This window comes from Salvelinus alpinus, chromosome 31 (assembly GCF_045679555.1).
Source record: "Salvelinus alpinus chromosome 31, SLU_Salpinus.1, whole genome shotgun sequence".
NCBI lineage: Eukaryota > Metazoa > Chordata > Actinopteri > Salmoniformes > Salmonidae > Salvelinus > Salvelinus alpinus.
The window spans coordinates 438,593-454,623 of NC_092116.1; the positions used below are offsets into that span (position 1 = coordinate 438,593).

General features: G+C 41.2%; 1 protein-coding gene across 1 annotated transcript in view; it reads left to right on the top strand.

Annotated features, from left to right (window-relative positions):
• LOC139561875 (collagen alpha-1(XXV) chain-like) overlaps nt 1-16,031 on the top strand; it is a 136,609-nt gene that overhangs the window by 40,166 nt on the left and 80,412 nt on the right. Inside the window, exon 7 of the mRNA XM_071379247.1 lies at nt 7,540-7,584. Within this exon, the coding sequence (XP_071235348.1) occupies nt 7,540-7,584 (45 nt within the window). The remainder of the gene's footprint in view (nt 1-7,539; nt 7,585-16,031) is intronic.

Here is a 16,031-nt window from a genome sequence, read left to right on the forward strand (position 1 = left end):
GGGGACTATTCGATGCTATTGCAGTCCGCCACAGGATGTTTTTGTGCTGGTCGAGGGCAGTCAGGTCTGGAGTGAACCAAGGGCTATATCTGTTCTTAGTTCTGCGTTTTTTGAACGGGGCATGCTTATCTAAGATGGTGAGGAAGTTACTTTTAAAGAATGACCAGGCATCCTCAACTGACGGGATGAGGTCAATATCCTTCCAGGATACCCGGGCCAGGTCAATTAGAAAGGCCTGCTCGCAGAAGTGTTTTAGGGAGCGTTTGACAGTGATGAGGGGTGGTCGTTTGACCGCGGACCCGTAGCGGATACAGGCAATTAAGCAGTGATCGCTGAGATCTTGATTGAAGACAGCAGAGGTGTATTTGGAGGGCAAGTTGGTCAGGATAATGTCTATGAGGGTGCCCATGTTTACGGATTTAGGGTTGTACCTGGTGGGTTCCTTGATGATTTGTGTGAGATTGAGGGCATCTAGCTTAGATTGTAGGACTGCCGGGGTATTGAGCATATCCCAGTTTAGGTCACCTAGCAGAACAAACTCTGAAGCTAGATGGGGGGGCGATCAATTCACAAATGGTGTCCAGGGCACAGCTGGGAGCTGAGGGGGGTCGGTAGCAGGCGGCAACAGTGAGAGACTTATTTCTGGAGAGATTAATTTTTTAATCCAGGGCACATACCCTGACTCTGCTTGCACTGAACGCAAGAGAAGTGACACAATTGTCCTAGTTAATATTGCCTGCATTTCTTTTAACTAAATATGCAGGTTTATACTTCTGTGTATTTATTTAAAGGAAGGAATTGATGTTTATGGTTAGGTTAGTTCGTGCAATGATTGTGCTTTTTTCACGAATGTGCTTTTGTTAAATCATCACCCGTTTGGCGAAGTTGAAGTAGGCTGGGAGTCGATGATAAATTAACAGGCACGACATTGATTATATGCAACGCAGGACAAGCTAGTTAACCTAGTAATATCATCAACCATGTGTAGTTAATTAGTGATTATGTGAAGATTGATTGTTTTTTATAAGATAAGTTTAATGCTAGCTAGCAACTTACCTTGGCTCCTTGCAGCCACAAGGTCCTTTTGATGCTGCACTTGCATAACAGGTGGTCAGCCTGCCACGCAGTCTTCTCGTGGATTGCAATGGAATCGGCCATAATCAGCGTCCAAAAAGGCTGATTACCGATTGTTCTGAAAACTCGAAATTGGCCCTAATTAATCGGCCCAGACGATTAATCGGTCGACCTCTAACGGCAACTGCATCACCCACAACCGCAGGTTTCTCCAGAGGGTGATCATCAAGGACAACAACCACTGCTTGTTCACCCCGCTATCATCCAGAAGGCGAAGTCAGTACAGGTGCATCAAAGCTGGGACCGAGAGACTGAAACACAGCTTCTTTCTCAAGGCCATCAGACTGTTAAATAGCCATCACTAGCACAGAGAGGCTGCTGCCAACATACAGACTTGAAAAATGTAATAAATGGAACACTAGTCACTTTATTAATTTCACTTTCATAATGTTTACATATCTTGCATTACTCATCTCATATATATATACTGTATTCTATACTATCTATTGCATCTTAGCCTATGACGCTCTGACATTTCTCATCCATATATTTATATATTCCTATTCCATTCCTTTACTTAGATTTCTGTGTATTTGGTATTTGTTGTGAAATTGTTAGATATTACTTGTTAGATATTGCTGCACTGTCGGAACTACGAGCATAAGCTTTTCGCTACACTCGCATTAACATCTGCTAATTATGGCTGGGATCCCGTTAACGGGATTGATATGACAACAGCCAGTGAAAGTGCAGGGCGCCAAATTCAAAACAACGGAAATCTCATAATAAAAATTCCTCAGACATACAAGTATTTTATACAATTTTTAAGGTAAACTTGTTGTTAATCCCACCACAGTGTCCGATTTCAAAAAGGCTTTACGACGAAAGCACAACATATCATTATGTTAGGTCAGCAGCAATTCACAGAAAACAAAGCCATTTTTCCAGCCAAAGAGAGGAGTCACAAAAAGCAGAAATAGAGATAAAATGAATCACTAACCTTTGATGATCTTCATCAGATGACACTCATAGGACTTCATGTTACACAATACATGTATGTTTTTATCGATAAAGTTCATATTTATATCCAAAAATCTCAGTTTACATAAGCGTGTTATGTTCAGTAATGTTTTGCCTCCAAAACATACAGTGATTTTGCAGAGTGTCACGTTCTGACCATAGTTCTTGTGTGTTTTACTTGTTTTAGTGTTGGTCAGGACGTGAGCTGGGTGGGTATTCTATGTTGTGTGTCTAGTTTGTCTGTTTCTATGTTTGGCCTAATATGGTTCTCAATCAGAGGCTGGTGTTTTGTGTTGTCTCTGATTGGGAATCATATTTAGGTGGCTTGTTTTGTGTTGGGATTTTGTGGGTGGTTGTTTCCTGTCTTTTTGTTCGTTTCACCAGAGAGGACTGTTTCGGTTTGCCACGTTTGTTATTTTTGTATTGTGTAAGTGTTCACGTTTATCGTCTTAATGAAATATGTTGAGCACGAACTACGCTGCGTCTTGGTCCGACCCCTGCTACACCTCCTCTTCAGACGAAGAGGAGGAAGGCTGCCGTTACACAGAGAGCCACATCAATTTACAGAAAAACTCATAATAAACATTGATAAAAGATACAAGTATTATACATGGAACTTTAGATAAACCTCTCCTTAATGCAACCGCTGTGTCAGATTTTTATTTAACTTAAGTAAAAAGCACACCGTGCAATAATCTGAGTACAGCGCTCAGAGCCCAAACAAGCCATGAAGATATCCGCCATGTTGTGGAGTCAACAGATGTCGGAATAGCATTATAAATATTCACTTACCTTTGATGATCTTCATCAGAATGCACTCCCAGGAATCCCAGTTCCACAATAAATGTTTGATTTGTTCCATAAAGTCCATAATTTATGTTCAAATACCTCCTTTTTGTTTGCGCGTTCAATACACAATCCAAACTCACGACGCGCGGGCAAGTCCATGCGAAAGTTCAGACGAAAAGTCATATTACAGTTCGTAGAAACATGTCAAACGAAGTATAGAATCAATCTTTTATATGTTTTTAACATAAATCTTTAATAATGTTCCAACCGGAGAATTCCTTTGTCTTCAGAAATGCAATGGAACGCAAGCTAACTCTCTCAAGTGAACGCGCCTGGTCAGCTAATGGCACTCTGCCAGAGCCCTGACTCAAAGAGCCCTCATTCCCCCTCCTCACAGTAGAAGCATCAAACAAGGTTCTAAAGACTGTTGACATCTAGTGGAAGCCTTAGGAAGTGCAATATGACCCCATATACACTGTATATTTGATAGGCAATGAGTTGAAAACCTACAAACCTCAGATTTCCCACTTCCTGGTTGGATTTTTTCTCAGGTTTTTACATTTACATTTAAGTCATTTAGCAGACGCTCTTATCCAGAGCGACTTACAAGTTGGTGCATTCACCTTATGATGTCCAGTGGAACAACCACTTTACAATAGTGCATCTAACTCTAAGGGGGGGGGGGGGGGGTTAGAAGGATTACTTTATCCTATCCTAGGTATTCCTTAAAGAGGTGGGGTTTCAGGTGTCTCCGGAAGGTGGTGATTGATTCCGCTGACCTGGCGTCGTGGGGGAGTTTGTTCCACCATTGGGGTGCCAGAGCAGCGAACAGTTTTGACTGGGCTGAGCGGGAGCTGTACTTCCTCAGAGGTAGGGAGGCGAGCAGGCCAGAGGTGGATGAACGCAGTGCCCTTGTTTGGGTGTAGGGCTTGATCAGAGCCTGAAGGTACGGAGGTGCCGTTCCCCTCACAGCTCCGTAGGCAAGCACCATGGTCTTGTAGCGGATGCGAGCTTCAACTGGAAGCCAGTTTTTGCTTGCCATATGAGTTCTGTTATACGCACAGACTTCATTCAAACAGTTTTAGAAACTTCTGAGTGTTTTCTATCCAAATCGACTAATAATATGCATATATTAGCAACTGGGCATGAGAAGCAGGTCGTTTACTCTGGGCACCTTATTCATCCAAGCTACTCAATACTGCCCCCAGCCATAAGAAGCTAAACACGTGTATGTGACCAATACAATTTGATTTGATTTGAGCTCATGTTGCACAACATTTCTATAGGCTATGCAATTGTGTTAGAAAACAGAGAGTAATGGCCTCTATTACAAAGAGGAGGATCCCATCAGCTTTCTATAGGCTAGGCCTACTTTATTTATTTTACAACTTTCTTAATATTAAGCACATTGCTACTATTTACAACAGGAGTAGCTGGCTGGCATGAAAATGATCCATGGCAAAAGCGTCCTTTTCATTATTTAAGTGCATTAGATTACTTTTTTTACCTTGCCCCTATTTTGAGACAGGTGCATGATAATGGTCCATTCTACATCAAAACAAATGTACACATACATTATTTTGTATATTTAAAGACAAGATTAAATCAAAAATACTATGATGGTTGACAAAATTTGCCTATCACTTCTCAATGATAAAAACTCAGCAATAAAAGAAACGCCTCTTTTTCAGGACCCTGTCTTTCAAAGATAATTCGTAAAAATCCAAATAACTTCACAGATCTTCATTGTAAAGGGTTTTAACACTGTTTCCCATGCTTGTTCAATGAACCATGAACAATTAATGAACATGCACCTGTGGAACGGTCATTAAGACACTAACAGCTTACAGACGGTAGGCAATTAAGGTCACAGTTACATCCGAACATCACACCTGCGGGACAGGTACAGGATGCCAACAACAACTGCCCGAGTTACACCAGGAACGCACAATCCCTCCATCAGTGCTCAGACTGTCCGCAATAGGCTGAGAGAGGCTGGACTGGGGGCTTGTAGGCCTGTTGTAAAGGCAGGTCCTCACCAGACATAACCGGCAACATCGTCGCCAATGGGCACAAAACAACCGTCGCTGGACCAGACAGGACTGGCAAAAAGTGCTCTTCACTGATGAGTCACAGTTTTGTCTCACCAGGGGTGATGGTCGGATTTGCGTTTATCGTCAAAGGAATGGGTGTTACACCGAGGCCTGTGCTCTGGAGCGGGATCGATTTGGAGGTGGAGGGTCCGTCATGGTCTGGGGCGGTGTGTCACAGCATCCTCGGACTGAGCTTGTTGTCATTGCAGGCAATCTCAATGCTGTGCGTTACAGGTAAGACATCCTCCTCCCTCATGTGGTACCCTTCCTGCAGGCTCATCCTGACATGACCCTCCAGCATGACAATGCCACCAGCCATACTGCTAGTTCTGTGCGTAATTTCCTGCAAGACAGGAATGTCAGTGTTCAGCCATGGCCAGCGAAGAGCCTCGATCTCAATCCCTTTGAGCACTTCTGGGACCTGTTGGATCGGAGGGTGAGGGCTAGGGCCATTCCCCCCCAGAAATGTTTGGGAACTTGCAGGTGCCTTGGTGGAAGTGTGGGGTAACATCTCACAGCAAGAACTGGCAATTCTGGTGCAGTCCATGAGGAGGAGATGCACTGCAGTACTTAATGCAGCTTGTGGCCACACCAGATACTGACTGTTACTTTTGATTTTGACCCTCCCTTTCTTCAGTGACACATTATTCAGTTTTTGTTAGTCACATGTCTGTGGAACTTGTTCAGTTTATGTCTCAGTTGTTGAATCTTGTTATAAAGAATTTTAAAAAAATAAACGCAGTTGACAGTGAGAGTTTCATTCATAAGTTTCTTCATAATCACTTGTGAATGATGCAACTAAAGTGGCCAAATAAATTCTTAAAATGAAGCACATTAATCGGCTTTACAAGGGGTGTAGAGCCTAACTGGCATACATATGCGGCACATGAGTTTCAAGTTTGGGGGAGATAATTTTCATCATAAAAATGCACCTTTATAATAAAAGCATTACATGCATGATTGTATTTGTGGTCACTTTTGAGAATAGTGTTTTCCTGCTAATGGAACATTTGCACTTATAGCATACTGCCATGTTTGCATTGCTGCGCTTATATTGTGAAGAAATGTTCGAATAGTTTATGAACATTTTAATTAAGCTAAATGTTCTCAGCTGTTGCACCAGGTTCATCATTTAAAAATGTATTTGATGCTAGTGGTTGTTTTAATTTGGGATCTATCGCATTCCACAACAGTCCCAGACTATGTTTGGAATATTTGTTTCTCACACAGAATATAATAGGTCAACTTTTGTACTTATGGGGGATGGTAGATTGACATAGGCTAGTGCTTTTGCTGTTCGTTAGGCCTACTCATCTTGTTGGCTGATGAAAAGTAAAAGGACAGTTCTTCCAATATCTTCAATATGCGCCTCGGAATTGGATAAGGACACTCGCAGTTGCGCATCCGGGAGATATTATATTCAGCCCAAGGGCACAATGGCCACTGGCCGCAAAATACATGGATTTTTTAGGGGGCATTACGGCCACACAAAGGGGAGGCATTATCAAGTGCTTGTCAAATTGTGAATGAGAGACTGATGAAGTGTGTACAGCCTGTGCAAAAAGCAAAGCAGAGTTCATGCAACTTTCATGCAACTTTTTTCAAATCATCATTAGAGTCGCATCATGCAGCCTTAGAATGTATTAAAAATCCAAACATATAGCCCAACATTTGTATCACAACTAAAGTTTAAAAAAAAAGAGCTGTACATTAAACATACAGGAGTACCTGTTTCTTTGTTGAAAGCTCAACAAAGAATAGCCACAGGTGTGCACTCCCTCAAATCGTTTTGAGAAAATATCCTATTTTATTCAGCTTTGTCCAATTGTATTCTACATACTATAAAATAATATAAAATAATGCCACGGAATTCTAAGCAAATATTGTCTGCTAAATGAACTAGTGTTGCCTACAACCATATGGCATAGCCAGATCAGGGCCTATCATAAGGACAACTCAGAGTATGCTATTATGTTCTTCTGAAATAGACTACATTTTTTCATGTCATGTTTCTCTAGACCTGTCTAAAATAAATAAGGGATTTATTGTGATGGGCTAGCCTATATTACATGGATTATTTCTACTTTTTAAAATGTAGATGTTCCAAAGGTCTGCATCAGTGGCTTGTAGGCTTTGCGTGGAAGCCAGGAGATGCTAAATGTGTTTGTTAATAAACGGTCAGTTACTGGGAGACCGGCAGTTATTTGCTTGACAATCACCGGATGACACAATTTCATGACCACCACAGCCCTAGTCATGCTTTAGGCATTTGTCAAATAGATTTGAAGGTGAGCTACAGAAAGTCGGAGTTGAGCACAAGGGGTTTTAGTGGCAGCCATAAGTCTGAACTGTCAAATAATCAGTCAACACTGAGAAGTTATGTCACTCTGCATATGACACCTTTCATTAAATCATGATACAAGTAGTCTTAACAGGGAAAAACACAAAGACATATACTTAAGACAGCACATCATAGTTACCTTCCCGAAGACACATGCAAGCATACTATATGTTATATAAAAAATGGAATGTCTTAGAAGTGTTTGTTTTGTGTTTTTTACAGGGTTCCCTCGGACCTCCTGGCATCCCAGGTGTTGATGGGCTGAAGGTAAGATCATTGTTATAGAGGAAGACCTGATAGATGTGACACATAGGTAGATGACAGATTTCAATAGCTTTATTTGCAGATTACCTAACCTCGTCCCCAGGCTGATGCATAGAGCCTGGTAACAGTCTGGGACCTTTTGGAATTTAGGGGGCGTAGATTTACTGAGTGACATGCAAATGAATTCAAATTCTGAGTAAATCACACGACTAGGAGGCATCTTTTTATAACAGAACCCTCTCCATCTTTCCAACAACTTTGTCAATATGGCTTGACCATGATAATTGACCATCCAATGTACCTAGGAGTTTAGCTTCTTCAACTTGCTCAATGGTCACACCCTTTATACACAACTCCAGCTGAGGTTTAGGTCAGAGCCAAGAACGTGATGTTTCCTCAACAAGGACTATCCTGAAGCTGTGCACCAGAAGAGGAAACAACTTATCCCAGTCATGAAAGCTGCCAGAGCGCGTCAGGACATTGCTTACATCCGCTATGACAGGCTCATTGTCCAGCCTCCCTCCCAAAAGCCTGGAAGGGATGAGAGAGCCATGCCTGTGGGTTCGTAGTGTCAGCCCCGCAGGACACGCACACTTACACACACACACACACACACACACTTGATGGACTGCTCTCTCTTTTTTTCTCTCAGCTAATTGGTTGACATACTGTAAATTGAGAAATGTTGTGACTAAACTTAACAAAAAGAAGAAGAAATTACATTACCAAACCAAGATAAATGACATAAAACACAATGAAAAGAATGATATAATAATGATAAGCCACCAGGTATAGACAACCTTGATGGGAAACTATTAAGAATGGTACCCCTGTTTGCTATATCTTTAACCAAAGCCTAAAGGAATGTGTGTGTCCACAAGCGTGGAAGGAAGCTAAAGTAATTCCACTGCCTAAAACTAGTAAAGCACCCTTTGCTGGCTCTAACAGCCGCTCAACCAGTTTGCAGCCTGTTCTTAGTACACTGATGGATAGAATTCTGTTTGACCAAATGCAACGATATTCAATAAGTATGTATCAAAAGTATGTATCCCACCACAGAACATTATTAGGTAGGAGTTAAGTGATTTTAATCAAATTCCATCATCATTATGACAATATTCCATCATCGTTATGTCAATCACTTGACATAATGATTATAGATAATTGCACGATTTATGAGTTTAATTAGCATTGCATGGGAAACTCCCTAAGTCTTAAACACTATGTAACTATTTACTCAATGTTTGATTTGAACATGGCGAAACCTGAAGATGTTTGGAACGGTGCATCACTCCTATTCATGTTAACACTGCTTGGACTTCCACATAAACATGGTTTATTAAACCTTTTAACCAGAGATTGCCTCACCTTGTAGATGTACCTTAAGTCATTCAACTCCATGCAGCCTCCAAGTGGTTTTAGGACAAATAGTTGCTTGTTTGAAGGGTTAATGTTGTTATGGGGCTAAAATATAAATGGGCTAATTGTTTCTGGTAACAGATGGAGTCAGGGTTGTTTCTCAATTAGACGATCTGCCTCAAGAGGTCAATGGTTGCCTGTATGGATGTATTTTAGAACACCTCAGATAATATCAATCGAATCTAAGTGACTTCTATCCAATCAACAGAGGTGCGTCATACAGTACAGTACTGTACATAAAGTGCCATCCTGTGAAAAACCATGGCCCATAGATACAGTACCAGTCAAAAGTTTGGACACACCTACTCATTCAAGGATTTGTCTTTATTTTTACTGTTTTCTATATTGTAGAATAATAGTGAAGACATCAAAACTACATATATGGAATCATGTAACCAAAAAAGTGTTTTATTTTACATTTGAGATTCTTTAAAGTAGCCACCCTTTGCCTTGACAGCTTTGCATTCTCTCAATCAGTTTCATGAGCAATGCTTTTCCAACAGTCTTGAAGGAGCTCCCACATATGCTGAGCACTTGTTGGCTGCCTTTCCTTCACTCTGCAGTCCAACTCATCCCAAACCATCTCAATTGGGTTGAGGTTGGATGATTGTGGAGGCTAGGTCATCTGATGCAGCACTCTATCACTCTCCTTCTTGGTCAAATAGCCCTTACACAGCCTGGAGGTGTGTTGGGTCATTGTCCTGTTGAAAAACAAATGATAGTCCCACTAAGCGCTCACCAGATGGGATGGCGTATCGCTGCAGAATGCTGTGGTAGCCATGCTGGTTAAGTGTACCTTGAATTCTAAATAAATCACAGACAGTGTCACCTTCATGCTTCACGGTGTGAACCACCCATGCGAAGATCATCTGTTCACCTACTCTGCGTCTCACAAAGACACGGTGTTTGGAACCAAAGATATCACATTTGGACTCATCAGACCAAAGGACAGATTTCCACAGGTCTATTGTCCATTGCTCGTGTTTCTTGTCCCAAGCAAATCTCTTCTTCTTATTGGTGTCCTTTTAGTAGTGGTTTCTTTGCAGAAATTCGACCATGAAGGCCTGATTCACGCAGTCTCCTACTGTCTATTACTTGAACGATGTGAAGCATTTATTTGGGCTGCAATTCCTGAGGCTGGTAACTCTAATGATTTTATCCTCTGCAGCAGAGGTAACTCTGGGTCTTCCTTTCCCGTGGCGGTCCTTATGAGAGCCAGCACTTGATGGTTTTTGCGACTGCAATTGAAGACACTTTCAAAGTTCTTGAAATTTTCCAGATTGACTGACCTTCATGTCTTAAAGTAATGATGGACTGTCGTTTCTCTTTGCTTATTTGAGCTGTTCTTGACATAATACGGACTTGATCTTTTACCTAATAGGGCTTTCTTCTGTATACCACCACTACCTTGTCACAACAACTGATTGGCTCAAATGCATTAAGAAGAAAATTAATTCCACAGATTAACAACTGTTAATTGAAGTACATTTCAGGTGACTACCTCAAGAAGCTGGTTGAGAGAATGCCAAGAATGTGCAAACCTGTCATCAAAGCAAAGGTTGGCTACTTTGAATAATCTCAAATCTAAAATATATTTTGATTTGTTTAAGACTTTTTAGGTTACTACATGATTCCATGTGTTATTTCATAGTTTTGATGTCTTTTCTTTTAATTTTTTTTTGTGTATGTCGATTACATGAAATCCAAATAAAAATGTATTTAAATTACAGGTTGTAATGCAACAAAATAGGAAAAATACCAAGGGGGATGAATACTTTTGCAAGGCACTGTAAGTATGTCTGTCAGAGCTATGTAAGTTGATTATACAGACAATTTGGAATTTTCAACACCCGGGGTCGGGTTGTGTGTGCGCCGCCCTATGGGACATAAAACAAGAAGCAATGCAGTCAATCTTTCTATTAGCCCTTTGGTTACAGTGACAAGCAAGACGTACTGCTCTGTTCTGGGCCAGCTGCAGCTTTCCTAGGTCGTTTTTTCAGCACCTGACCATATAACCGGGCAAGATGTGATAAAACCAGAGCCTGCAGGACTTGTTTGGTAGAATGTGGTGTTAAAAATGCAGAGCCCCTCTTTCTTGTAGACAGACTTCTACCCATCTTTACAACAATAGAATCAATATGCCTTCACCATGACAGTTTATGGTAACACAAATAAGTTTAGGTGCCTCTACTTTCATAACAGCCACATCATTCATTACCAGATTCAGCTAACGTCTAGTACTTATGGAATGATTTGTACAATATTATAGAGGACAATATTGCCACTCCTATTTGCCGTATCTTCAATTTAAGCCTACTAGAAAGTGTTGGCCCTCCATACTGGAGGGAAGCAAAAGTAATTCCGCTACCCAAGAATGGTAAAGCCCCCTTTACTGGTTCAAATAGCCAACCAATCAGCCTGTTACCAACCCTGAGTAAACTTTTGAAAAAAATTGTGTATGACCAGTTCCAGTACTATTTTACAGTAAACAAATTGACAACAGACTTACAGCACTCTTTGAGTTAGGCCAGTGTGTCTATGTATGCGGATGTCTTAACACTATACAGGTCAGCTACTACAGCGACTGCAATGATTGCAACACTTAACAAAAAGCTGCAGTTAGTTTCAGAATGGGTGGCAAGGAATAAGTTAGTCCTAAATATTTCAAAAACTAAAAGCATTGTATTTGGGACAAATCATTCACTAAACCCTAAACATCAACTAAAATATTGTAATAAATAATGTGGAAATTGAGCAAGTTGAGGTGATTAAACTGCTTGGTAGCTAAGATGGGGAGAAGTCTTTCCATAATAAAGCGGTGCTCTGCCTTCTTAACAACACTAATTTAACACTTTTATTCGTATTTACAGATGGCATACAAGTTTGTTATTAAGGCGCATGAAAGTTCTAATGTTCGAGAAGGCATATCTGCCAAAAACAACTCCTGTGAAGTAGTGACGCGCGACATACACCTAGTTTCCTGAAACGAGTCACATATTGATACAACAGTAGCTAAGATGGGGAGAAGTCTGTCCATAATAAAGTGCTACTCTGCTTTTTTAACAAAACTATCAACAAGGCAGGTCCTACAGGCCCTAGTTTTGTCGCACCTGGACTACTGTTCTGTAGTGTGGTCAGATGCCACAAAGAGGGACTTAAGACAATTACAGTTTGCTCAGAACAGGGCAGCACAGCTGGCCCTTAAGAATACACAGGGAGCTAACAATAATGATATTCATGTCAATCTCTCACGGCTCAAAGTGGAAGAGAATTCATCACTACTTGTGTTGACAAGCTGAATGACAAGCTGAATGTACCGAGCTGTTTGTTTAAATTACTAGCACACAGCTCGGACACCCATGCATACATCACAGACATGTCACCAGAGGTCTCTTCACAATCCCCAAGTCCAGAACAGACTATGGGAGCTGCACAGTACTACATAGAGCCATGACTACATGGAACTCTACTCCACATCAGGTAACTGATGCAAGCAGTAGAATCACAGGTAGAAATACACCTTATGGAACAAAGGGGAACCGTGAAGACACACACTAGGTCAACACACGCATACACACACAAGTGCTAGCATACGCAATCTACACACACGTACATTGTAATATTGTTATATGGTGGAATTATACATTTTGTATTGTAGATATGTAGTGGTGTAATAATGTTATATGATGTAATGTAAGTGCCTTAATGTGTTTGGACCCGAGGAAGAGGCAGCAGCTAATGGTGATCCCTAAAAATAAACTCAGCAAAAAAAGAAACAGGACCCTGTCTTTCAAAGATAATTCGTAAAAATCCAAATAACTTCACAGATCTTCATTGTAAAGGGTTTAAACACTTTCACATGCTTGTTCAATTAAGCAAAAACGATTAATGAACATGCACCTGTGGAATGGTTGTTAAGACACTAGCAGCTTACAGACGGTAGGCAATTAAGGTCACCATTATGAAAACTTAGGACACTAAAGAGGCCTTTCTACTGACTCTTCTTCTGTCCCTGCTCATCTGCGTGAACGTGCCTTAGGCATGCTGCAAGGAGGCATGAGGACTGCTGATGTGGCCAGTTCAAAAAAATTGCAATATCTGTACCTGGAGACGCCTAAGACAGGGCTACAGCTAATTATTTCACTAGCTGTGGATGCTGACATAGTGTTGAATCATCTGCATACTTTGTTTAAGGCTTGTGGTAGATCATTAGAAAAATTGAGACGAGTAAAGGACCAAGACAGCTCTCTTGGAGAATACCACACTTTATATGTTTTACGTTAAAGAAAGCCCTCCGTGTTCTATTCGATAAATCAGTTTTCAAAAACAAATGATGGTCAATAATATCAAAGGCTGCACTAAAATCTAACAATACAGCTCCCACAATCTTCTTATTATACATGTCTTTCAGCCAATCATTAGACATTTGCGTCAGTGCAGTGCATGTCAAATACAATGTTTTTAACATGTTGCTAAGAACTAGCAGCTGATTGATTGGCTATTAGAGCCAGTAAGGAAGCGTTACCTTTCTTGGGTATCGGAATCACAAGTGATTGTCCAGGCTCAGATTGAAGATGTGGCAAATAGGAGTGGTGATGTAGTCTGCTACCAGCCTCAGTAATTTTCCATCTAGGTTGTCAATACCAGGTGGTTTCTCGTTATTTATAGACAATTTTTCCACCTCTCCCACATTAACTTTACCCAATTCTAAATTACAATGCCTTTCTTTCATTATTAGGTATTTTATGCATGAATGGCTCACAGTTTGTTGTTGGCACGTCATGCCAAGGTTTGCCCATGTTGCCAATGAAATAGTTGTTAAAATAATTGCCAATGGCAAAAGGTTTTGTGATGAATGAGCCATCTGGTTCTATGAAAAAAAGGAGTTTAATTAGTATTTCTACCCATAATGTCATTTACACTACTCCAAAGCTTTTTCCCATCATACTTTATTTCAGCTATCTTAGTTTCACAACACAATTTATTCTTCTATTTTGTTCAATTTAGTCACACAATTTCTCAATTTACAATATGTCTGCATATCACATGAGCAGCCAGACTCATTTGCAACTCCCTTTTCCTCATTTCTCTCCAATGGTTGTGGACAATGCTTTATAACAAAGTTCTACACCAGTAGTAAAAAAATAAAATATTAATGCACCTGGATGATTTTCTTCCTGTATTATTTGTAAACACTCTGGTAGGTTGATTGATAACCTGAACCATATTACAGGCACTGGTTTCAGTGAGAAGCTTCCTCTTGAGCGGACAGCTTGATGAAAACTAGTCTATATTCAGGTCAGCCAGAAAATAGGCCTCTCTCTTAACATCACACACATTATCAAGCATTGCAGACATAATATCCAGATTCTGACTGTTAGCACTTGGCCTATACCAGCACCCCAAAATAAGAGGCTTTAGATGAGGTAGGTGAACTTGCAACCGCAACACTTCGACAGTATTAAACATTAAATCCTTTACACGAATATGGCTCTTAACATTGTGATATCCCGGGAGGTCTACCCGGGGGGTTGGTGATAGAGTGGCGGTACGTGCCGCGACGTTGACTCCCTCTGCCGGGAGTACCCGGGGCTGGGCATGCCGACACTGATGGCACCAATTAGGGGCCAACCAGCCGTGCAGGCCACAAATGGAGAACTGTGGCACACCGCAGGAGGAAAAAGGAGAGGCAGGGGGTGAGCCTACAGATGGGAACGAAGCTCCCGGGGCACGGATGCGAAAATAAACATAACAAAATGTTATGTTTATTTTATATTGCCCAGTAAAGGTGTATTTTCTGACTAAAACCTCCTTGTCTTTGTGTCCTGTATTGCTACTGCTGTATCAAAGGAACTATGCAAGTGAGTCTCAGTGATGGCCGAATGAATGTTGTCTGATGTTAGCACGTTATTGAACAATGTTCTTTTCATGCTTTGTTTTTTTTTTCTCCATAATATGTCTCTCTGATAAGCTACCCAGGAAAGGGCTAAAAGTAGCCCATACCAATGCCCTTTCCTGGGTAGCTTATCAGGGATAACAACGGAAGAAAATAACATTGACTGACTCTATTAGCCAGATAATCAGGCACTTGTGAGTGTCAGTTAGTGAGTGTGTGTGTAAGAGATCTGGGGCTGAAGCAATTGACCCGGAAGCTAGGCTTAATCACTCCTCCCAGGCTTTTGGGAGGGAGGATGGACAATTAGTGGATGTAAGCAATGTCCCCACTCTCTCTGGTAGTTTTTATGGCTGGGATAAGTTATTTTCGCCTCTGGCACACAGCTTCCGAATAGACCTCATTGAAGAAGATGTTGGTTCCTCTAAAGTTCCTGGCTCTCTCCAGAGCAGCCATCTTGTCCTTGAACCTTAGGAACTTGACCACTATTGGCCTTGGTCTGTCACCTAAGCTGGTTACAGGTTGTCCAGTCCTGTGGTAGCCTCCAATTCAATCTTCCTATGATCCATCTGCAGCTTTCCTGTGATAGTTTTTCTCACTTTCTCCTCAGACTCAGTACAGTTCTCATGTGGAGACTCTGGTATGCCATCCACAACAATGTTATTACATCTGGATTGTCCCTCAAGAAAATCTGTTTTCCCAGTAAATGATGATTCAGACAGTGCTCCTGTCATCTCTTGTTTGTTGTCATCCTGCTGCAAGTCCCTTTCAGGACATCCACCTCTCCCAGGGATAACTGCAAGCTTTTCTTAAGGTCGTGGACCTCTCTGGTCAGATCGTCCATTCTTTTGTTTGCTGAATCCACCATTATTTGGACAAATCTCTTGAAACTATTTTCCTGTTGCTGTAACAACTGCTTGTAGACATATTTTTGTTGATTTAAAAGATTATGCCCCAGTGTTGGAGAAACAGTGTCCTCTCCATTAGCTTTGGTAGCAGCATAGGCTAACACTGGTACTCCATACAGTTCCAGCCAGGACAGGTCGCAGGGTATATGGAAAACAGCAACAAACAGAAGAGATTTACACAGCCACAAGCCCGAGACAATCCGCAGTCCCAGTCTCAAAGGTTACAGAGT